Genomic DNA, 26,676 nt, shown 5'->3' with positions numbered 1-26,676 from the left:
TGGTGTTCATCCTTACCACTAGTTTCGGGGGAGGAAAATGTAAAATAATCTAGACCCGATATTGTTGACGAATTTATAGTTAACGGGAGCGTTGAGATCAATAGTCACGTTTCCGATGTCATTTAAATCCAAAGTTAGCCTCCTGGGCTTAGGGGTTAAGAGACGGGGATGAAAGTGGATGGCATGTAACATTCAAAACGGCGAATATTACCGTCAAAGGTCGCGAAGATAAATATTGGCATTTCTGATGCTGTGATTTACGTGGTCTCAGCATTGGAAATAAGAGTAAGAAAACAGTAACGAACAAAAATGATCGAAAAAGACCGATATTTCTAATGCTGTGATGTACGTCGCCTCAGCATTGGAAATAAGAGTAAAAACAATAGTAACGAACAAAAATGATCGAAAAAGACTGATATTACTGTCAAATCCATAGTTTTCAGTCTCACTGAGATGAATATTTAGTTCTCAATGAATTTAACTTCAAGTTTGTTTGACATCGACAAGTTGGTACAAATACAAGTAAAATGTCCAAAATGACCGAGTTAATACCAAAGTTTTCAAGTAGGCTAATCTTATTAGTGACAGTTCCAATGACGTAAATCTTTGGACAAAAAAGCGGAATCAGGTAGTGTAAATTTGAGAACTAATTATCTTAAAATAAAGCGACCCACTTAAAATTATTTTCATTATGAAAGGAGAGTAAACAAAATAGGAATATCCACGTGTTAGATTGAGATTACATCATCTGCACAGGCAGAACAAATTAGTAGAATGCATTATACAGTACTGCGTTCACTCTTATCAACATGTGAGAATGCATTGATTGCCCACTCCGCCTTTTATATTTCAAATGAATATGGAGGTAGAAATAACATGATGGCAAATGTCTTGTCCGCGTCGTCCAGCAACCCTGTGTTATTTCGGAGATAATGCCGGTACAACGAGAAAAAAAGACCAATTTGCTTTTACTATTATTATTATTATTATTTCCAATACTACTACTGCTTCATTGTACTAAAATACTCTAAGGAATATCCGATATATAGTAGAGTATCTATTTTGAAAGATGGAGCTGTTAAGAGTCTTCATCCCGGCGAAATTAAAATACCGCTAATTTTACAGAAATTATGTGATATCTTCAAATAGATAAAAGATAATCGAAATATGGAACAAGAGCGCCCTAGACAATATTATTTTACATGAGAAACCGTTATCACGACTCACTTATCTGCTTTCGATTTCGAGCCATTTTGAAAATCGGCATTTATTTTCGCGTTTCTAAACAGCTGAAAACGGAAAACCGCTAGGTGACTTGTGATAACGGTACGTCACGCAAAATAATATTGTCTAGGGCGCTCTTGTTCCATATTTCAATTATCTTTTATCTATTTGAAGATATCACATAATTACTGTAAAATTAGCGGTATTTTAATTTCGCCGGGATGAAGACTCTTAAGTAGGCCTCCCCTCGAAAAACATGAAAAATCGATATTACAAGTTAAATATGAGCCGAACTTTATTTAGTTTACTTAAAACATTCCAAGAAATACTCGAGATATTGGAAAATATTCGTTTTTATAAGATAGCGACTGGAAGTATCGAGAATTCCAGAAAAGAATTTATTTGCCTTATCTCAGTTGAATTCAGCTTATTTGGATAAATGTTAAAAATTCATGTATTTCGTATGGAAAACAACGAAAGCATCTCAGAGACGGAGCAATTTAAAATGCATTCAAATTGCTTTAGTTGACTGGATTATCTTTGTCCTAATTTCACTTCTCTACGTATTATGACTTCTGAGTTGAAATGTTTCCACGTACAGCAGCGCACTACAGTTATCCTGTATAATTTGTGTTAAAACTTCCTTTCACGATATATAATTCAACTCAAATATATCTGCTATGAAAAAGTACCACTCTTTTCTTTGGCCAATCGTTTATAGTAGGGCCTGGTGTGTCAGAGTGGATAACAGTGGGTCGTTCACCAGAGTGTGTTAGACTGAAAAGTAAATTTCAGATTATCATTCAGCCATTTGAATCTATAAGAAAAGTTCAGTTTCAGTTTTGGTACAATTCCCCATAATTATGCTTTTATTGGAGAAGAGAAACCTAGACGTCCGGTTCCATTTCGGGAAGTCAAAATTGTGTCAAGGAAGACCCAAAAACCCTTTTCGGCCATCGCTCTCGAGCACGCTCACGAACAGCTGAATGCTATCTCAAAGTAAATGGAGATACAAGTGGCACCACTGAAACCCCAGAGACGCTAGTCCGTTTGCTATTAGCTTGCCCAGAAGTAATTCGCATGCTCACATTCTAGCCTTTGACGAAAGCCTTTGACAAGGAAAGCCAGAATAGAAACAACATGAACAAACTGTTGCTTACATAGGAAATTTTACGGAACACATATAAATATGTGGTTTATACTTATATTGCTTTCCAGTTACCAGCTCTTTTATTTTAAAATGGATCTTTCGAAACTGACTTTACAATAAGTTTCTTCAAACATTCCTCACATCAAAGCATGTTACTTTTATGTGCTACTTGCGGGAAAAATTTTCATCTTTCATTAATTTTCTTCGTATCGTCTTGACACAAGTTATGCGTATCACTTGTAACTGTTAACATATGCATTGCCAAATTTAACTTTAGACTAAATACTTTCTCTCACACTTCGAAGTTTCGGAGCTATATGTGTTAACACTATGTTGCCAAATTTATCACTTGACTAAACGATTTCCCTAGACGAGATTTGATGCCAAAGGTGTTGCACACAATGTAACATACAGTAAAATGTCAATAACTAGTTTCTAGAAACATAGAAGTGCCACAAATTTAATCCACAGTATCAGCACCACACATACATGGTGATCTTTTGTGATTTTCAAAGGTCACTTATTGTTTCGTCAATCCTGTTGTTATGATGCATAATAGAAAACAGGTGCAATCTTATTTTTGGGGGATAGTATGAAACAAACGTCATATATTTGGCGAAACGAAAGGCACTTCTGTTCACTTTTTGTTGTGTATTTTCTGTTAGCGCAGTTGATATCTCTCTCTTGTTTTTAGTTACTGTATTAAGTAAGGTTAGGTTATGATCTATCAATAGTTTGTTGACCAGCGGCATGTTGGTGTACCATTAACTATCATGGCGATTCATCCAGAACATGTTATTGGTGACGCCTTCGCTTTGGCACAGATTCCGGAGAATTGCTGGTTTTGAGCAGTCGATCAGGTTCTTTATCACCATATGTTGCAAGGTTTAGCGAAGGGAAGATTCTTTAACTTACACAAGCAAAAATCCTAATTGCAAAAAATTGTCTGCTTTGTTGGGTAAATATTGCAGAAAGGGACACCAATCTATGAGTTTCTTGTCTATTGGTGCATTATCTTCGAGAGGGTTAAGTACTTTACACTACTAAACAAAAATTTAAAAGATCCTTACTTATGCAAGTTTATCCCACAGCTGCTGTAGATTTGTCGTCGAAATAAAGACAAGTGTGTGACTATCGGGAGCGTTGCAGCCACTGTAACCCAAAATATACCCTTTCCTATAAAATTTCTCATTTACATTTACTTTGTTTGCTTTGTAAGCGTCAGCTATATACAAAGGACTAATCAATCTTTCAATTCTAATAATAATATATCTTTTATTTTATTCTTATTCTTATAGTTTTGAGACGCACTGTCTATGAATTTGTTCGTCTTGTGTACGATTTTCCCAAGTGTCTCGACAGCAAGAAATAACTGGAAACATTCTGAACAACTTTGCCAGTTCTTTGCTACATTTCGTACATATGGGAAAATTGTTCCCATAATATTACTCGCTCGCCTTGTATTTGTATGCATTGTAGGGATGAACCGATATCACTTTTTTACCGATATCCGATCCGATACTGAAGAGGCCGACACTACCGTTACCGATACTCATACTTTTGGACACATTTCTTATATATTATCTGGAATTTTCAAATAATAAAATGATCAACACTGTAATAGTGTATATTTGATATAACGCCAAAATTTGACATACAAAGACAAAAAGCAGCATTTCATATTAGGTTTCACAAACACACAAAAATATGTATATATTTTATTTAAATTTAATCCAGCTCACATAGCAGGAACTAATAAGCAGCAAATACACATATAGTGTAAACTTAATTCTAAGAGTAAGTATCTGCGTCATTAAGGCAGCAATTTTGAACGACAGGCGTGTGTGCCTGCGAACGTTATCGCAGAAGTTCAACATTTCCTATTATGTGGTGTGCGAAATTGTTCAGGAAACGTTGCAATTCCTTAAAGTTAGTGCTTGCTGGGTTACTAACGAGGAAACGGTCTTAAGTGTAAACAACCGATCTGGCTGAGGTCTGGATATGTGTTACGAGAGACCAAAGTAGATGACACGTATTTTGGCGTTTGGGCCCATACGCAGAAATTTCCGAAATACGGGGCCCCAAAGTGGCCCTACATGCTATAACTAGAAAGCGAATGACGTTACTTGCAAACAACCGATTTGGCTGGGGTCAGGATATGTGTTACGGAAGATTAAAGTAGGAGACACGTATTTTGCCATTTGGGCCCATACGCAGAAATTTCCAAAATACGGGACCCCAAAGTAGCCCTACATGCTATAACTAGGAAGCGAGTGACGTTACTTGTACACAACAGATTTCGCGGGGGTCCGGATATGTGTTATGGAAGACCAAAGTAGCAGACACGTATTTTGGCGTTTGGGCCCATACGCAGAATTTTCCGAAATACGGGACCCCAAAGTGGCCTTACATGTATAACTATGAAGCGAATGACGTTATTTGTACAGCGGTGGACACTTCTAAATGGTACAGCCATATGGAGATTTACGGCTAAGGTGTACCTTTTAGAAGTGTCCACCGCTGTACACAACTGATTTGGCTGGGGTCCAGATATGTGTTACGGAAGACCAAAGTGGGAGACACGTATTTTGGCGTTTGGGCCTATACGCAGCAACTTCCGTATACGTATTTTGACATATGATCAGCGTCTTACTACAGACCTGACTAGAGAAGGAAACATATGTTCGTCGAAGACTTTAGCATGGCATTAATGACGCCTCAGAACGCATAGCGCCCAATATTTTTAGCTCTTATTTAGAAGATAGTTAGCAGAGAGATAGAAGCGGACAACGTATTTCGTACATATGAAAATGAGGAAATAAAAGAAGTGCTTAAAAATCTCACCGAACCATTTTTTTTACAGTAAAAGAACTGCCATGGTAAAATTGAACGAGTTTAAAAACTGATTATATTTGATTTAATAAGTATAGGATGTTAGCGGAATGTGTGTGATACACAAGATACATGTTGAACTGGTAAAAATCCGATGTGACACACACATATATGATTGTTTCAAAGGCAAACCAAATAATAGCATTGCTTTAGTTCTATGATAATAGTTACAATAACAAGAAAGGATTAAGTTGGTGGTACTGGAGGAAAAGGGGTGAAGGAGACATCTATCTAAAAAAAAAAATACACAAAACGTCTGCCAAATATCTGATACATTGCTACAATTTTTAATTCTATGACTAAGAGTCAACCCGGTGAAATCTGTTACATTAATACAATAACCTAAGGCCGTGTCCAAAAGTGCATAGTGCACACTTCGAGGATGCACACTCGAAGTCTACAAATGGAGTGCACTCTATATAGTGTACACTTCGTCAAATTAGCTTTTGATCCACACTTGTTTACAGCGCCTCATCGTGGTGGAAAATGGAACATTGATAACAAAAGAAGGGAGAATTTCGCGTACTAGAAAAAATTAACGTGCTATTTTTTTTAGATGAATGACTTTCCAGTTATATCAAAGATAAATATATCGTACAGATTGACAATATGGAGTAACCATAAAATGACTTAAGAGTTTCTTTCATGTATGCCAACAGCTTCAGCTTTGCCGTATTTGCATATATTTATCAGCATAAAAACAACTAAACTATTGGCGATGTTCTATTTTATTAGGCATACTTGCACGAGGGAATATTTATTAATACCCCGGAAGAAAAATAGCACTATTGTTTAGGGCGCAGATGACACTGTTGCGAAGTAGCTTAAAAATTTTATTGCAGGTGAAAGTAGGCAATATGAAAGAGTGTTAGGACACCGAAAGTACCGAGGGGAGCGCCATTCGCAATAATGTGCCTAAAAACTACTTTAGGAGAGAGTTCATATTGCGTATAACTTTTTTATGTACGGTAGATACACAACAATGACACTATGATTGTCATCGTTCTACTGTATTGCTTCAGTTACAGGCATACTGATTAGACTATTTCTACTATATTTTGCTAATGTTGGAGTTCCTTATATGATACTCTTTGTGAAATCTATAGATTTTACCCTTAAATCTTCAAAATAGCACCTCCATATTCTTAATCTACACCAAAGGTTAATACTTACAAGGATGACAAGGAAAGAAGGGGTGGAGTTGAACATCATGAGGCCCAAAATTTACAGGAAAAAGCTATTATGTCACTATGAAATACCAATTTATAAGGATCTCGTGTACTCAAGGTGGATAACCCTAATTAAAGTAATATATATATTAAAGTGGTCCAAAATAATCAATTTACGAATTTTAATCTGGGTCATTCCTTCCTTTATCCCTATGACATCAACAAATAACTCCGAAATATAAAGGCTCTCCCATATGTTTAAGTACTCGCTCATTGTTGGCAGTTTTTAATGTACCTAGCTAATATTCGTTACAACGTAATAAAATTATATCATATTCCATATTCACTTTCATACTGCATCTGTTCGTTATTAAATCACATTTAAAAATGTTTTTGTCCCTAATTTAATATTTTTTTTTTTGTGTGTGTGTGTGTAGCCTTCTTAAAGTCTTTGATTTTCTTACGGTGTAGAGCAACAACACGAAACAAATATTGTTTCTGGGCCTTATCTTTCGTTATAGAACTGTTGTAAGCTAGAATAAGGGCAACAGCTCTTTCAGCACAATCATTTACGACAGCCAGTTTTCCAACACTTGTATTCATTTTTTGGTATACTTCACTTGTTATATAAGACGAAGGATATTTTTGAAGAGAAGATTTTGCCTGTTCTTCACCATCGTTCAGAAGTACATTGAAGAATATGGTGGAGCGCCTTGTAGCATAGGACTCCAGCTGAGCTGCCGTCGTGAAATTGTTCCCGTCTGCTCTTCTCATATCTTTCTTCTTTTCAGGTTTGACTACCATATTGTTGGCTATCGCTTTCTTTGTTGAATCTGACACGCGGGGATCAAAAAGTGAAAGAGGAATTAGGTAATCAGACAGATACCATAACTGCCCTTTCATCGCCGCAAATGCTGCATTCATAAATTTTTCGTTATGATCAAGCGCGTAGCTAAGGGCGGAAGGGGGGGGTTGGACCTACCCCTTCGAGACCAGAAATTTACATTATAAGTAAATATTCCATTTAATCAATTGCGATTTATTGTATTATTTTTGCAAAAATGCCATTATTTCACAGAGAAAAAAGCATCATTGTTAGTAAGTAATGGTGTCCAACAAAAAATACTAGCCAAAACTAGCTAAATGAACGTTACCCACACCTAGCGGACACCCATGTATTCAGAGGCATAGAGCGCAAAGTAAGGAATCCTCGTCTCAATTTATAACCACATTCAGATCTTTTTCCCTTGCACGAATATATTCGTGGTTTAAATTAAGCGGTTAAATATTGTGCAAGATTAAGCGACCTCTAAATAGTCCTACATTGGTGAGTTTTTCCTCGTGAATGCATGTGACTGGTAGAAATAAAATAACAAGTGACCCATTAGTGAATTCAAAACTTTAGTTTTTTCATATGTTTTTGGGCCACCCTAATATATATATATATATATATATATATATATATATATATATATATATATATATATATATATATATAAGATTACTATCTTCAACTTTGCGTGCATTTCACTATGCTTTCGGCGCCCTACATCTTTCTTGAAATATACCCGCTGTCTCTCCTACATACTTCCCACTACGGAAATGGTTTGACTACTCATTAACGAAACAAATCCCCTCGTCCAAATATAACCATAGAAAGCTATTAGTCTAATAATAATTTTATGAAAATTAAGAGAGAGGTTTTATGAAAAATACAGTATGCAATGTAGTGGCTCTCATTGCTCAACTATACGGAAGGAATTATTTGTTCGTAATCAATTCAAAAACGGTAGCGTAATGAGATTATATGAATTAAAAGGAAGGCAAATATTTACTTTGGTCATATCATTCAATGAAACGATTCGTAACTGAGACTGAAAAGAATGTGCCCCGCGAGCCTCCAATTTGCCTTCACTAGCTGACGCTCGCTCGGCAATACTATATGCCGAAGTTAATATTAAACTTCGTTATAGAAAGGAACCAATCTAGTTACTAACTTATATATATATATGAGCTAACAGGCAAGTTCTCAAAACCGAAACCGAAAGATCAAATCGCTGAATCGAAGAATTAAAAAAACGAAAAAAAAAAATGAAATGGCCAAAGCAAAGACACCAAAAATTTGTGAAATCTTTGATAAACGTGTGGAAAGACATTTTTCAGCTGTATTTCACTTTTGGGCAGTTGTCAAAAATGCAAAATGTATGGTAATTAGTAAACTACAGTCTCTCAAGTGCAAGAAAATATGGTAGCTTTGAAAGGAATTAGTTTAGAATCCAAAATAGAAAATTAAGCCTATCTACCTACGAATTAACATTTGCAGCTGCACCTGTAGCTGTAGCTATAGAGAAATGAATAATCTAGGTATTCATTATTCTATCCTAGAGCTTAACATTTTAATTCATACACCATTAAAATTTGTCATTTACGTGCAAATAGCTCCATAACCGATAGTGTAATTGTTTCAATTAAGCCACATAAACCATGTAATATTTAAACACAAATGCCTTTATAGCATTATTAAAGAAACTACTTGGTTGCTTTCTCTATACTATTTTAAATTCCATTGCATACTCAAAGAACACAACGTAAACACGTTTGTTATTTGCGTAACATTTTTATATTCCACTTGTAAAATCAATAATTTGTATATTTATCAAGAAAATTATTATTAGATCAGCCCACACGATATTCACCTCAAAAAAATATTAAAAATATTTCTTTTAAAATTTTTTAAAGTTGCTTAGACATTATTGTTGTTTCTACTACGAAGAGCTCCCATCTTAAGTACACAAGTGTGCTAACGTATTGTACATCCTCGCACACTACGTACTATGCACTCGCAAACTTGTGAACTTGGATCCTTTGACGCACACTAGGTGACGTCAATTCCGGAAATAAGCGTACTTCGAATGCAATCTTGTATCTTTTGGACACGGCTTAAGTTAAACAAATAAAAATCGTTACGAAGTGGGAAACTAAGACTTCCAAACGAAGCGAATTCAATATTCGAACTGGGGATAATACATCTGTTAATACTAGCTGAATTAGAGAATAAGGTCCTAGATAGAAGTTCTTCCTTGGACTCTGGGTCCATTTCAATAAGCTGTTACTAGCTACACTTTACACTTTTAATTCAATGCAGATAAATGTTGAAAACAATCGTAAAATTCAAGCATTTCCAATTCGAATAGAGGTTTAAGGGATGAAATAGAAGCTACACTTGGGACGCTGAATAGGTCAGAATAAAACATTTCTCTAAATGTTTTACAGTTTTTCTCCATGAAAATCTAATGCCAGAAATATTAATAAATTCAACGACTTCCATCATCGATACGGTACTGCAGGTTGTGGCGATATATATACGAAAGAGAAGGTGTATCCATTTCAAATATTATTTGTCGATATCTATTACCATTTGTGTTCTATAGTGATAACTTTTGAAGCCAGAAATGAATAATTTGGACATCTTTCGGTTTGAACTTAGGATTAACGTAAAATATAGAACCCATTCTTGGCAAGCTATATGAATTGAGAAAACTCGTAGATATATTTTTTTTATCGTTGTTGTTCTATAGAAATAAGCATTAAAACTAGTAATATTAGTAAGCTTGTACCACTTTCTGTTTTGGTAGATTCTTGTCGGTAGTTATGCCAACTTGTGTTGAGACGCTGAAAATGCCTGAAGTATTTGTAAATAAAATAATTCTACGCTATTTGTAAAAATTTTTGTTTTAAGTCAATAAAAGTTGAAACAGAAAACTGATAATTTTAACCTCCTCTTATTTGAATAGAGCTTCAACGAGGAAGACGGAACGTTTTCTTGGCAAGATAATTCGACTAAAAACATCCATATCTATTAACATTTTCACTCTACGGAAATAAAGTTCAAATCTTAATGGTAAATCTAAGACTTCCGGTCATCATGTAGTGCTGTAGTCATATTCCCAAATGTTGAATAATTTAAAAAACAACACTTCTCGCTATCTATTAACGTGTTTGCTCTGTGGCAATAAATGTTGAAACTACATACAGTTAATTTTAATCACTTCCAGTTTGAATTGACTTTCAACGGAGAAAATGAACATATACTTTCAATGTCGAATCGATTGCAACAAACCGCAAATTAGCATCTTTTAGCGTTTTTGCACTAGGAATATCAGTTCTGCAATTGGACGTAATCGTAAATGTGAACGATTTCCAATTTTGAAATTCATTAATTTTTCCGTACCATGCATATGCCGGCTATCCTAAAAGAGACTATGATGAGAAATGAAAGAACTGGTGGAATGAAGAACGTGGAAAAAAGGAAGAAACCCTAGAAAACCCACACATATGGTGTTTGTCTACCACAAAGCTCACTTGGCTGAACCAAGGACCCCGTTCACCAGACGGGGAAGCTCTACAACAGAGGCAGCGCGGTCCCACTTCCTATTTTGAGATTGCTGAGGATAATCAATATATATTGTATTGAGATGCTAAATCCTTAGCAGGAAACTGCTTTTATTTATGCTCAACCGTTTTTGTTCTATGACAATAAGAGTACTAAAATATGAAGAAACTAGAAGTAATAGTAAATTTTAACCATGTCCGGTTCGATAGAATGATGTGGGTAGTCATGATATGTTGCAATAAATGATGAATATTTTACAGAAAGCCGCGTTTCGCCAGTTAAAATTTTCGTTTAGAAGTAAGAAACGAAAGGAAATAGAATTTTTATATCCCACAGTTATACCGACTAGACCAAACGAGACAGTGATGATAAATGAATAAAATGGTGAAATTAAGAAAATCGGAAAACTCCGAGGATACCCACGCACACGATGTTTGTCCACCACAAAGCTCAATTGGTTCCAGCTGGGATCGTACCACGGACCCCATGTAACAGAGGTAACGTTTAAACACTGAACCCTTTTCATTCAAAATAAAATAAAATAAAATCTTTTCTTTTACGTCCGAGGAATATGCCGGCTAGGCATAAGGACAAAGACATGATGAGAAAGAATGAAATGGTGAAATTAAAAAAATAGCGAAAACGACGAAAAAACTAAAGCACATAGTTTTTTTTTTTTTTCGATCAGAAATGATAAATGTTGAAATTAGAAAACGTCATTTGAACAATTTGCGGATTGAATAGTGGTTTACCGGAGGAGATTGAACCTATTTATTGCAAGCTGAATCGATCAGAGGAAAACATATAACAATATCTCTTTCTGTCTTTGTGTATAGAAGTCAGTATAGAAACTGTAGGAATAATTATTTGGAGCCGCTAGAAAGTGAATTGAAACCAGTGTTAGAGTGGGTAAGAGACAGATAAAAGACTTTGGCAGTTAAAGACTATAGAGAAGTAATTGTATTTTGTTTAGTTTAGATGTTAAAGCCATGTGCTCTAGTCTAAAGAGAAGTGCTATACTTGATATGATTAAGAGAGTTATGGGGGGAGAATGTGTTAAAAACTAGAAATGGGAGAAAGTTAGAAAAACCCTCAAATTCATATGGGAGTTTGGTTCTGTACAGTTTAGAATGACATATATAAGATTAAAGATGGTTTAAGTATAGGATCTAAGATAAGTCCGATGTTGTCTGATATCATTATGAATGTATGGGAGAAGGATGTGATGGAAAAGGAGAAAGAAAACATTAGATTTTCATGTAGATACGTAGATGATTGTTTTGGGATATGGGAAAGATAAAAAGAAGAGTTGATAGAGTTCGTTGGTAGTGTAGAAGATAAGGAGAAGGGAATAGAATTGGAACTAGAGACAGAGTAGGGAGGTGTCTTATGTTATCTTGTCATTTTAAGGAGTAAGGAAGGGAAGAGCGTTAAGACTCAATGGTATCAAAAACATTGTAGTGCTGGTATTTATTGTAATAAGAAAAGTAATGTAGGTAGAAGCACAAAAGTTAATTTCATAAGAAATATGTTAGAAAGAATTAACAAAATTTTGTAACAAAAATTTAGAAGAGAATGTGAAAATATTTAAAGGACAGCTGTATGAGAATGGTTATAGTAAAAGGGATATCGTTAAAGCATTTGTAGTCTCTGGGAAAGGTAAAAATGGGGAAGACAATGAGGGGGTATGAAAAGGCATTGAAGGGCTAGGAGAAGATACCGAGATTTTAAAAATATGTTAAGAAAGCACGGAGTCAAGGTGTCTAGCAAACGTAGCAGAACGTTGTTGGACATGGTCAAAAGCAGCAAAGGGAAAAAAAAGAAAAAAGTGATCAGCAAGGTGTCATTTATTGTATAAATTGTAAGGATTGTGATATAAAATATATTGGGGAAACGGGGAAATTATTGAAAGAAAAAATTAAACAACATAAAAGTGATGTGAAATATGGCAGAGAAACTAACGCAATCTTTAATCACGTAAAAGAAAAAGGACATGATGTGGACTGGGAAGAGGTTATTGTGCTGGAACGGGAAGAAAGATTGTGGACGAGAAAGTGGAAAGAGGCCCGGTGGATAGAAAAGGAAGGGGATGTAAACTCAATGAATTGAACCAAAGGTATCAGCATTAATAAAGAATGGAGAAACATCATTGATAATACAGAAAAATGTATATATGAATTAATGTATTCAATTGTTGCTTGCTCCTTGTTGTTTCTTTAAGGTAGAATGTTATGTTGTCCCATTGGTCAGTTCAAATAGATTTCCACGCTTCTGATTGGTTGTTTGAACGGGCCAATATGAGAGCAGATAGGGAGATGAATTGCGTATATATTCTTGAGTAGCTTTTGCATCACTCAGAGTAAGTCTGATGAGGACCTTGGCTAGAAGATGGAAAGGTCACGTGTAAATGTGTTCTTATATTAAATAAGTGCAGTCTTGTTCAACAGTGTGTTTATTTTTCAGGAACTAGATACTATTATATTTCAAGCACTTGCTAGCGTGCTGTGGGTTCTCGTATGTTCTCTTTGGAACCTGAACTGAATATAAAAAACATTTGTAGCTATCTGTTACGGTTTCCATTCTATGGTGACAAATATTTAAACCTTAATACCTAGTGCACTGTTTCAATTGCTCCAGTTTCAATAGAAGTAGACAGAAAATGTTAAACCGGAGGTAACAGTGATTTTTAACAACAGCCGGTTTTGGCAGTTATACATAGTCATGATTCGTATGTTATCTATAGATACTGGATCGTTTGCAAACAATCGCTTCCCATTGTGTGTTACACTTTCCTTTTAAGGCAATAAATGTTGAAATTAAAATAACCAAGTTGAATAATATTTGGTTTAAAAACAGGGTTATGGGACGAAATGGAACCTATTCATGAGATACTGAAATACTTATAAGAAACTTCATCTTGAAAGCGTTGACTGTTTATCTTGTACCGAAATCAATTTTGAAACAGGACGTAATAGTAAATTTGAACTACCTTCGGTTTCGGTAGAATACTCTGGATAGCCTTGAATATTGTGCTAAATTGCTGAATCGTTAACAAATGTCCGCTTCTCGCTACATTAAAATTTTCGAGCTGTGGCAAAAAAACGTTGCAATTAGAAATGAAAAATTTGAACCACTTCAGATTTGAATAGAATAAACAGAGGAGATGAAACCTATTCTTCGGACGCCTAACCGCTTGCAAAAATCCGTTTCTCGATTTTTTTTTTTTTTTTTTTTTTTTAGAATTTTGTTGATAGCTGTTTGCAGACGGACGAACAGACAAACCATTCTACAAGACTTCTGTCACTTATGCGCACAATAGGTTAAGTCTAAAACGCTGTATTTGGTTAATTGCACATTATGAACAAAAATTTACCAAAAAAGACTTCTGTATACAGTTAAAAACATTATCGTGATATTCTCCCAGATTCGAAACCAGTAGTGATATATCCGCTTTATTATTATATGTACCCTAAACAATTTGTTAGGTATTCAGATAAAACCAGTACAAATTTTAACACACATACTTTCCATTTTTTATCGGGATTATAATGCAGTGTAACACAGTTACTGACACACAACGAGTGGCTGAAAATAGTAACTTCCAGTGCGAAAGAAAATACAACCAACTGCTGTGTAAAGAAAATGTCCGGTGGTTTTCTATTTCTGCGAACGTAACCTTACCTAGCGTTAACCCATGCCCAGTAAACATGAAAGACGCAAATTATTATAAATAAATATAAAGAGACAGGATGTATTTTGAAAGAAAGAAACGACAAACGTGACTTTACGTAATCTGCTCTAACCCATCGTAGCATAATCTAATACAATGTACAAAAAATGCAAGAAAGCGAATAATAATAATATATATGAACATATAGAAATATATTTTGCAAGTGGAAAAGTAACAACTGCCGTGACTCGACCGTCTCTTCATTCCAGATACCAACGCTACAATCATCACGCCAGCGACACGACCTTACAAATATTGGTCTGTCCATTGTACTTAGAGAAAAAAAGAGGCGAAATTGGAGCAAGATGGTGTCAAAGCCAGTCAATTAGTTAGTAAAAGATCCTGAGTGTTATACACATCATAACATTAAAAATCACATCTCGGTAAGAAGAATAAAAAATGAAATGAAATCTTTGAGTTTTACGTCCCACGGTTATGCCGGTTAGGCTAAAGGAGACGGTGATGATGATTAATGAATGAAATGGTGGAATGAAGAAAGTAGGAGCAAACGGGAGAACCCCGAGAAAACCCACGCACACGGTGTTTGTCCACCACAAAGTTCACTTGGCGGAGGGTGGGATCGAACCCGGGACCCCAAGCACCAGAGGTGAACGCTCTACCACTGAGCCACCGCCCCCCCCCCCGCTAAGGAGAATAATCTACACTGTCGAAAGAAAGAAAAGTGTAACGAAACATCGCGACACCTAATCTCCAATACCCCATTGTCACTAATTTAACATAAACTATTAACGGAATATCTATCCAATGGTTCTCTAAATAATACTGATCAATTCATTCTTTTTTGCTTCAAATGGACGAATATCCAGGCATGTCATGGTTTAGAGCATGTCTGTACCGTGATGTTGGATCTCCAGCTATGAGGCGTACACTGAAGTAATTGAACTGATGGACAAAGCTACTTTTTCTTGGAACTCCAACCCCCAGAAATTTCATTCGTTAGTTGTACTAGAACCAGTAATTAAAACTTCGATTAAAATAAAGAACTTACAAAACATAAACAAAAAATTGCAAAAATTTCGATTAGCAAACGGAAGCTGGACGCAGTCATCACAGGAAAGTGAAAAATAAGTTGCGAAAATTCAACGAAAGAAGAGCCACCATATAATATATTCGGTCAATTAAAATAAGGATACAAGAGAATTAAACAAATAAACAATGCAATTTGTTACAGGTCATGGTCCCTTTAAACCAAATATTAAAAGATTAAGTGTGGAATATAATAAAATATGTTACTGCAGTCTAGATTACAGGAAGGAAGAAATGAAAACAGTAAGGATATTAGAAACAAGCTAAAACGTAAGAAAAAGCAAACATAATAAGAAAAAAATAAGATCTAATAAATTTCGAATCTTACCTAAACAGATACTGCAGAATATGTCGAGAGGAAGAATACAGAAAGTCGAGAAGAAAGTTATATATTACTTTAACACGGACTAGGACAAAGCTTAGAGATGAAGAAGGAAGTATGTTACAAACAAAATAAACTTTCCTGGAAATAGACTGGAACAGTTAAACCTCAGTTTTTTGTATTAATGTTGGTTATAATATATATGTGTGATTGAAAGATGTTTGTCTTTAGTGTGGCAACAAGTGAAATGGAAAAAAAGAACATAACTAAATGGTGTTTGAAACAAAGAATACAAAACCAACGACAAACTTTTTGAAAATATCCTTGTTGATTGAAAGCATTATCTTCTTGTTTTAATTACGATTTAGGTCACATTTTTAATATTTATTTTAAGACGATATTAACTGGGAATTAATCACGAAGAATTCATGCAAATATTATTTTCACCGAAGATATAGAAAAGAAACTGTCATATATATAGATAGATAGATAGATAGATAGATAGATAGATATATGTTAGCTCCAAACTATTATATGTTTTTCATGTTTGTAATAAATACATATTGCACTTTTTTAAATTAAAAATAACGTAAAAAAATAGGGAGAAAGGACATGAGTTAAAGTTTCAGATAACAATAAAACTCTAGAATGCCTCAACATGCTGAGTTATAACCAATCCTGTGAAAAAGGAAGACAAAGGAAATAAAGAAGCACAAAGGAAAAGAAAAACGGCATGAGACAAGTTACCGTAAGAAATCGACCAAGACAAGAGAGGTAAAAATACAAACTACAAACAAAAAACTAAAATATAATTAAAAAATCATACACCTGATAATGGAATCTTTGCCACCGGTGACTCATACGCTTTAAAGTGGCACCAAAACCTGTACATTATGTCCTGAAATCTAGCTGCAAATGACAATCGGAGAAATGTCATGTATGCAATTTATTGTTAGATTATGGGTATATTTGGAATTGTTGTAATTACAAAAGTGGTTTAGAAATCAACCTGAGATTTCCAATTTTACATACTGACCATATTATTTCGAATGTGAAATCTAATTTGTAAGGGTTCATCTCCCAACTTTTTTTAATTGTCATGGAATAGCTCACTGCATTTAACTTCACGTGCACAAAGCAGAGGTCTGATATATAAAATTGACATATAAGTTGGAAAACTGATATATAAGTAAACTAAAAATAGTGCCTTTGAACCATAACCTAATTGTCTGTCTGAGTTGCTTTTACTCTCATCTTCATACGATTTCCACTATACCTTGCAATGAGTTCCTTCGTGCAAGAGACATAATAAACGAGGATACTACCTTTCTAGAAAGTATTTTACATCTAACTACTTTCATAAAACCTTCTATTTATAGCAATCATTGTGCTTTCCTAATGTAAACCTGCACTCAAAATTGCGAAGACGGTTAGAAGGTGCAATTTTTCATGCTGTTATTTTATGATAAAATGTTAGTGGCCGACAATGAAAATTCAAACTAACTTCGCTCTGAAATCAACTTATAATAATAATGATAACGAACAAGTCGCCCTAAAGAATTCTGCACAGAGTAATGCTACATTGCTCATAAGATACAATTTTGAAATGTACTAGAAACATATTTTCTAAGAAAATATTATTGCCCTTAATAAAGACTGACACTAACGTAGCTTACCAATTGATTTATAGTTATAATGATCATCTTTCGTTAAAGAAATCCTCCCCAGAAGAAGCCAACGTCCTGAATAAGACACATTTAAAATAAAAGATATTAACAGTCTATTGTTTTCGAAAATATGCTCTATACCAGCGTTCCCCAACTTGCGATACACTACGGGTGTTACTTGGATTCTCCCGGCACATTTACAGATATTACTTTTAAACACAGTGTTTTTTTTTTTTTGTGTGTGTGTGTGTGATTATCGATCTCCTTCTCACAGCGAAGAAAGCTCGTACATTGTTTTTTTCCGTGGTAAATCATTATGCTTATTTTTCATTCTAATTTAAAAATAGAAAACAATTGCAATGAAATATTGGACTCAATTTTTAAAAATACGCTTTTTTAAAAAAAAAAACTGTATTCAACCTTTTACTTAGAAGGAAGATCACTACATAACGAATGAACAAATTTCTTTCACTTTTAAAACACACATGTAGGTATTTTTTTCGAAAGGATTGAATGATATTTCAAGTTGCGAATTGTTTGCAACAATAAAAAAGCAATAATGGTCATCACAATGACAACAAATACTTTTTTCAACATTAGAAATATACGAAACAGTAACACGGTATGAAACCTAAAATTGTAGATCCATAGTAGAGATTCATAGTAGTGTGAAATACAAATATATATTTTTCCCTACGTTTTACAATTTGATTGCTATAAAATTAATAATTTTCTTTCGATTCCTCGAGGCACACCGGTTGGAAAACACTGCTCTAAACACTTTTTATGTATTAGAAATTATACTTTTAATCTCCTGTACATAACATTTAATATAAATTTGTAGATAAATATATGCAACATTTCATTAGTTAAAGATATACAAATTACATCATATAGTTAATTAGTAGCTTGAAAAACTCGCTACCTTTGTTGTATAAGGGTGGAAGAATACATACCTATGCAAAATCTTGCGTTGGTGATGTTACTGACGATATGTATAAAACCTAGCAGGCCGCAATTCTTAAGGGTATCGGTTCAGATTAGTTCACAACAAACGGAAAGTTTTTAACAAAAATAGCATTATAATACACTACTACATGAAATGTAAACAAGTATCAGTCGAGTATAATAAAATACATATATATACAATATTTGAATATTATTATAATCTAAAGGACAGAAATGAAATAAAAAGTCCTTGATTTTACAAGCTGCTTTTCAATAAAGCACAGAAGAAACATTTCTACAAAATGCAAAGTTTGATTTCTTCACCCACCTGACCTAAGGTTACATTCTCTGCAGTTAGAAGCAAAAATATTCACAATACAGTAGCTGGTTCAAGTTGGAAATATATTCTCACGGCTTGTACTTAAAGATATTTTTTGTTGTTCCAAATTTTCAAAATACGATCTCAATTTATATCACTTGTCGCAGAAATGACACGATCTCATATTGTAAAATCCGCACTTAGCAGCAGAAACCACTTAGGAGCAGATTACCAAGTTTCCAACAAGTTTAAGTACAACGATCGAGAATTTTCTCATTGATTGTCAGTAGAGTTAGCACGACGCAAAATTCATACTTCCACGGTAGGTTCCAGTGAGCCGCAACCAAGAGATCCAAATTCGGAATAAGTTTGTAATAGAACAAATATAATTTTCTTGGCTTATAGGTAGGGATATTCTCTCAATTCTCTAAAGTTCGGGAAATAAAACTAGTAATTTACTACACTTATCTAAGGAAAATGACGAGATCTCAAATTGCACATTCCGAAATTTGAAGTAGAATGGGTGCAATTAAAAAGTACAAGTCCGGATCATGTTACGAATAAGTTACCAGTAATTCTATTTGAAATGTTGTGGAACTTAGAATTGGCTATTATAGTATTCTTCTTCTCAACGCAAAGAACACAATTTGAAATTATGTTATCACGGTTAGGTGAGTGAAATAAATTTTTACTATTTTATGGAATATAAAACATGTAAAAATGTCCGCAGATACCACAAACGAAAAATTATTAATACCTTTTATTTTTCACTTATTCTAAAATTTGACCTCTTATATATACCGCTCTGGGAAACTAACGTGGAAATGTTTCGTTTGAAATTATGTTGTCGGCACTTGATGAATGAAATAAATTGTTATTATTTTCTGGAACCTGAAATAGCGTAAAAATACCAGGGTTTGAAAAAAATAGTTTTGTTTAAACAGAACGGGCATATAAGGGTTTTCTCTGGAATTTTTGGCCTTCATTCGGTGTTTTTAGTTTTTTTTTTTTTTTCGAGATATTTCAATGTCTTTGGGGAAAAGTGTTAAAAAGTAATTTTTATTTCAAGATTATTCTTGTCAAAACTTGCAACAATTTTCTATTCACTGATGGTTTGAAAACAAATAACAGCCATTTTGAAATTTTACATTGGGTTGCCGAGAAAACCAAACAGCAAATTTGGAAAGTCTCGTGCTTCTAACTTCATAATTTCAACTTAAATTTCGAAAATTCCGCTTTGTAGCGTGGAAACCCGATATTTTTAAAGAAATTATTATTGTAATGCCGCACAAACTTGCATTTCATCATGTAACAGTTCAAACACCAGTACTTGTATGGAAAATAATATGGTTATGCAAATTATTTTGAAATAAAATATTGAGAACAAATAAGAGCAATGTTTCTGCGTTCTCTGTACCTACTCCAGTACAATTACGATTGATTTATATTAATCATTATTATTGTTATTACTATTATTATAACTGATCAAAATAAATATGAATGGGCAACTCCTAGGCAAAATGAGAATTGTTCTTGACTTAGTTTGGGCTTAGTGATATTCAGTCTGCCATCAACTAAGTCACCTTAAAGACTACGGATTCGACACTAATAGTGGATCTTCTAAAGAGCGTCCCACCCTTAGATTGCAGTACAGGAGTAAATGGCAATGATTTTTTTTATGTCCATTGTTGCCAAACTTAGCCTGAAGTTTAGAAATTGTTTCTTTTACTAGGTATGAACAAATTATTGTAGAACATTGTATTCTCTATTAAATAATTTGTTTATCTCACATCAAGAAGAATTTTCAAGTATTGAAATAAATTGAAAGAGTGAAATCTTGCTAATGGCAAATTCTAACGTCGCGTTAAATATATCACATCATAAGTTCGGAACTCTAAGAGATACAACGATGAAACTTATATAGCTATTAATACCATATTTGATGCCAATGTTGGAAAAGTTTGCATTCAAAAAAACTTTTTGAATTTTAAAATAATAAAATGTAAGAGAAAGTGCATATACTATTCCAATGCAATATCTAAAAAGTTGACTAGTGAGAAACTTTTTTACTTTTTAGGTTAGATGGGGGTGCAAAGCGAGAAAAATATTGAAATTATTTTAAAACAATTCGCAGGTCAATATCTTTCTTTATTTAGGTTTTTTGACTTTTAGTGTTAAGCATCAACTTTCCAAAGCGCGTGCATCTGATCAGAAGAAAAGCAGTGATAAATTTTGCCGATGATATTTTCCTTATAATGTTTGTTTTAAAGTTACTGATGTAGAGTATTGTGCTATAACGATGAGTGTTTACTGTTGACGGTATGCGAGCACGAATCTACTGCTTAACGGAAGCATATTAGCAAAATCGAATCCTGGACCTCACCTACGATAAACATTGCGTCAACTCCACTCAATCTTACGATCCACTACTTACTTCGCTCGTTTTCCTTGAGTTGCACGCAAACACACACACACACACACACACATATATATATATATATATATATATATATATCATATGACCAATATCTATTAATAATAAGTCTCCTCATTCCTGGTGATAAAAGTTATTAGTTTTGTAATTGATTCATTTATAGTAGTCCTTAATGCTGTTTCAGATGCTGACAATTTTGACAATAAAAGTTGGTTTCGTTTGCAATTCCACTTCTCTTATTTACTTTGAATACACATATGAAAATGACAAAAGCGTTCATAACAAATAACTATGAGCTCACAAAGCAGAATGAAAGGCCTCTTTATTCTTCCCCTCCCCCTCATGCTTCTTTAGGAAGCAGAGTTTGATAATTCTGTTTGGTTCTGTTTCCTCGCCCAACGCTCTGTATCTTGTTGGCTGTCACTATACGTGATTTAAAGTCACAACTTGCGAGTTTGTTTAGAACGCACATAATGGGGTTTCTTTTCATTCTTCTTCTGTTTCTAGACTGATAAAGGTGTCAGAAGTGAGTACAGAAATTAGGGAGGTTCAGTTCCTATTCACCATTGCATTTATCATAATTATCATCATCATATTTTATTAGCAGGCCACTTGCTGACACTCAGAAAATTCCACGATCCACGGTCTTCGGTTAACTTCTTCGTCTTCACGTATGATTTTTCTATTTCGATATCGTTCAGTAATAGTAGTCTCTTTTCGTCCCCTCCCTCTTTTTCCTGCCACCATACCCTCTAGCACGTCCTTCATGATACAGTCTTGAAACATCGGAAGTGGGGAGAAGCCGCCTTCACAATATACTTTATGATGTAACTTGTTTGACAAACGGAATTGGATTAGCGGATATTTTGCTTACACAGACGAATGAGCGTTCTCGTACGTCACATTTTCTCGACACTTATTACTATCACCCTACTACAGTTTTCACTTTTATCCAAATTCAGTAGCAGTATCTTTCCCATTGCTATTCCTTAGTTTGCCGCACAATCGATACAGGAAATTTGTGTGTGGAACTGTTTAGCCTGCCGTTTATTTCAATCATATGTTTTCTATTCGTTTCATATGTTCTCTTGATTTCGTATTGCTCTCTCGTTTTCTATTTATAAACCATCATTTGAAAAAAAAAAAAAACTTCTAACACACAATTCTTAGACTGTTATTTCGTACCCTCCAATTCGCCGTTCTAACTGAATTTGCGCGACTGGAATGACAAAAGAGTTGAAAATATATGAATTTAAGGATTTATTTACAGACTCATCACTCTTTCTGTCTTTCTTGTTCTTTCTTCGAAAGAAAACATACGGCGGAAGAAATGTGGCAACAGCGCGATCCATTTACTCTGTACTGCAATCTAAGAGTGGGACGCTCCATAGATAATTTTCACATCTCCCCTCTTTCGAAACCCTAGGAGTCTCACACCTTAATAATGCCTTTCTTTACATTCTAAGTTAAATGTGTATGTCAACTTGTTTTTGGAAATCAGTTTACGAACTGTTTTTTATCTCTCTAATGTGATTGACTTTATAGATATATATTTATATACATAAGAGAAAGGGAGTAAATTTTCACCCATGTTTTCTATTTTGATGCTTTCTTCCCTCCATTTAAAATAAACAAAAATTTTATATATCGACGCCTTAGTGTCATAGACATGTATCGACAAAAGATTAGTTTTCATATTTGCGAAAACAAATTGTTTTTTCATATTTGATTTTAGTGTTCGATAATCCACAATGGTTTTTGTGTGATCAACTATTTTTTACAAGCAAGGTTTGACTTATAATCTTTTACACGGAAAAACATTCGAGCATTTATGTCAGATATATTCGTACCTCAAACAACCAATTTTCGTAGATACATTTCTTTGACAGTAACCCGTCGATATATCCCACGATTTCATCTAAACTATGTTCTCTTCGATAAAGTACTTCGAAGTATTCAAACTCTACGGCGTAAATTTTTATACCACAGGAAACAAAGACGCTAGCACTAACTGGTGCAGATTTACTGTATAATATACATAACAAATCTGAAATAATATTTAACAGACTACTAGTAGATATTTCAAATATTTGTGTTCTTGCCAGTCAGATTCTTACCAACGCAAAAACTAATTAATGAAGATCAAACCTGTCATACACGGATTTCCTGACAAAGTACCTAGTAACCATTGTAAGTGAAAGAAGTGAAGTATCTAAAGTAAATGTACCGCTACTACAGAAGTGTCCAGACTTAAGGGATCATCATAATCGCGAAATATACTTTAGTAACTGTGTTATTTCGATACACACATATATAAGCGAAGAAAACGTATTTGAATGTTACCTATAACGTATTTACGAGTATACAATACATAACTTAACACGAAAGATAAGTAACTTTACGCCAAATATTTTGTGCTATATTCGTTTATATTTATATTGAAGTTTTCTGACACACCTGTTCCCAACCGACGCATCAATCGCCTGCTCTATGTTGCGCTCCTGCTGATTTAAATAGCACTTAAGTCTCTAGTGATCACCACGCAAAAGTTTGTTAGTGCTTTGTGTATATCAATCCCTCTCGTGTATGTACACTGGAGCATTCCATAAAATGAAGCTGTATGGAGGAGTACAAGTCCGTTCTCTAGAAAGGATTGTTGAGAACACAAAAGGTCGAGTTTCTGAGAAAGAATTACATATGGTAAGTATTTATGTATGGCTTCTTACACTAAATCGGCACCAATTTTTGGCAAATCTACAGTTTGCAGATATAAGAATTCTCTCTTGTGTTACGGTTTCCTGTTTTTCGAAGTCCTTCGGAAAAGTGTGGCTGGACAAATTTGACACGAATTCCGTGCAAACTCACAAGAGTCGGATATTTATTTATTAAAAAAAAAAAAAAATCCACTATAACAAATATTACGTTTGCATTTCTGAAATTTTCGGATCCCCTTTAATCATACCTTTTCTTTATCACAAGTCTTTAGATATGAAACATTATCACAAGTCACCCACAGTTCAAATATTTACAAGAGTTCGTGAAAAATGTTTAATCAATAGTATAATCATTACTTCATTGAGATACGAGCTACATGATATTTGTACCGGTATGGCTGTACTCACGTGTCTTTGCGTACAACTAGACTACGTCTGTTGTTTCACTTCCAAACCGTAGATTATTAACTTAGGTTTGACGTAGACCTATCTTCCATTCCTATTTCTCGCGAACCATTGCTATTCACTATAAAATATCCCAACCCATGTAACTGGATTATCAATCTGAACCAATTAATATATATAAAATTTAACATTACCTTTCTTGCCCAACTGAATTTGAACCACTTGCCGTTAATTGTTTATAGTCACCAGAGTACGACGTAGAGGTCACTTCAACCTCTACTTTTCTTCGTGTTTCCATATTATTTTCAAATGCATGATCTTTTATTGCAAATTCTGATTTCAGCGCATCAATGTTTAATTTCACATCCGAAGAATACACAGCTACATACTTCTCCATTGTTTGCTCTCCTTCCGAGGTAGATAATATTAATTCTTTGCTATCAGTCATCAGTTCGTATGTCCACCCCTTCCCTTCGAGTGGATCTTCCTGAGGAAATCCATAATCAATTTCTTCTTTGCACAAAAATTCCAACTTAACAGACGCCTCACTAGCCATTATGACTTAACATTTAATACGTACCAATTTGCAACTGTACTTGATATTTTCATATGCTGCCAATGTTAATGAAATGACTTACAACAAGTTCACAGAAGCAGCTTTATACTTGCAATCAAACATACAGTCAGATTTTAATAAAATACATAATAATTGCTCTTTGAAAACAACATGTTTGAACGCCTTCGTTGCAGAGATGCGCGATTGCGAGATGTTACAATCGAAACGTTTCGATTGTTTGAATCTCTCGAGACATTTCGATTGGGATTTCCTTAACGAGAGGTTCTTAGCGAGATGTTCTTACCGAGAGGTTCTAACCGAGTTGTTTCTAACTAAATGTTTCGTTTAGATGTGGCATCTATTCTCGTACTGGACAATCGAATCTTAAGGGAGAGGTTCTAAAGTACATGTACGAAGGGCGGGTATTTCTGCTAGTCTATATATATATATATATATATATATATATATATATATATATATATATATATATATATATATATATATATATATATATATATATATATATATAAATGAAAGTATGTGTGTGTGTGTGTGTGTCTATCTGTTCTTTATGGACTCCTAAACCATTCATCCAATCGCCATGAAACTTTGGGAAGTTGTTGAGTACGTTCCCGAGAAGGTTTTTTTTGGCATACTAAATGTATCCTCAGTGGCGTAGACAGGATTTTTTGGGGGGGCTCTCTTATAACCACCCGATCGCTATGAAACTTTAGTAAGTTCTTCAGAACACTCCCACGAAGGTTTCTGATGGGGCATAGTGCATCTCTCCTCAGTGGCGTAGCGAGAACTTTTTGGGGGAGCTTATCTATTTGTCTTGTCTGTCCTTCATGGACACCTAAACCATTAATTCGATCGCCATTAAACTTTGGGAAGTTGTTCATTACGCTCCCATGAAGGTTTTTAGCATATGAAATCTGTCCTCAGTGAAGTAGCCAGAATTTTTGGGGGGGACCTCATTTATAACCATCCGATCACCATGAAACTTTGGTAGGTTGTTGAGTACACTTCCGCAAAGGTTCTTGGTAGGGCATAGTACATCTATCCTCAGTGGCGTAGTTTGGATTTTTGTTTGAGGGACCTTACATATAACCATCCGATCGCCATGAAACTTTAGGAGGTTGTTAAATATACTCCCGCGAAGTTTTTCGGCAGGACATAGTACATCTATCCTCAGTGGCGTAGCCAGGACTTTTTGGGGGGCTTATCTATAATCACCTAATCGCCATGGAACTTTCGAAAGTTATTGAGTACACTCTCGCAAAGATTTTTGGCAAGATATAGTACATCTATTCTCAGTGGCGTAGCCAGAATGTTTGTTTGGAGGTCCTTATCTATAAACATTCATCCGATCGTCCGTACGAAGGGCGGACATTTCATCTAGTGATGTAATATAATGTAGTGTAATATTAACGATTAAAGAGTATAAAAATCTGTTTATTGTGAAATATAAGATAACATAAAATTCCAGTGAAGTATCCAGTGAAGTCTCGTATATTGTAGTCAGCAATAAATCAGTCACTTTCCAACACTTTACACTGTGCAAATTTTTAAAACATATTTCCACTGCAAGATTTTTCTGTCTTAAACATAAAGTACTGATAATTGTAAGAGTATATTAGAGTAAAGAAGAAAATTAAAATTAAATACACACACTGTCTCTTCTGTTGTAAAGCCTAAAAAAAAGT

The 26,676-nt window shown here is 34.4% G+C and overlaps 1 protein-coding gene across 3 annotated transcripts in view; it reads right to left on the bottom strand.

Moving 5' to 3' along the window:
* LOC145680265 (uncharacterized) overlaps positions 1 to 25,175 on the bottom strand; it is a 329,870-nt gene extending 304,695 nt beyond the window's left edge. For 2 of the 3 annotated variants that reach the window (XM_081750613.1, XM_081750611.1), the window contains exon 1: positions 24,609 to 25,175. In XM_081750613.1, the coding sequence (XP_081606739.1) occupies positions 24,609 to 24,970 (362 nt within the window). In that variant the 5' untranslated portion in view covers positions 24,971 to 25,175. The other variant, XM_081750612.1, reaches the window with a different exon arrangement.
* Between the last annotated feature and the right edge of the window lie 1,501 nt (positions 25,176 to 26,676).

The sequence above is a fragment of the Thermobia domestica genome, chromosome 3 (genome assembly GCF_964235325.1).
Source record: "Thermobia domestica chromosome 3, izTheDome1.hap1.1, whole genome shotgun sequence".
NCBI classification, from domain to species: domain Eukaryota; kingdom Metazoa; phylum Arthropoda; class Insecta; order Zygentoma; family Lepismatidae; genus Thermobia; species Thermobia domestica.
The sequence above is the reverse complement of the archived record's forward strand: the minus strand, read 5'-3'. Positions and strand labels throughout refer to the sequence as shown.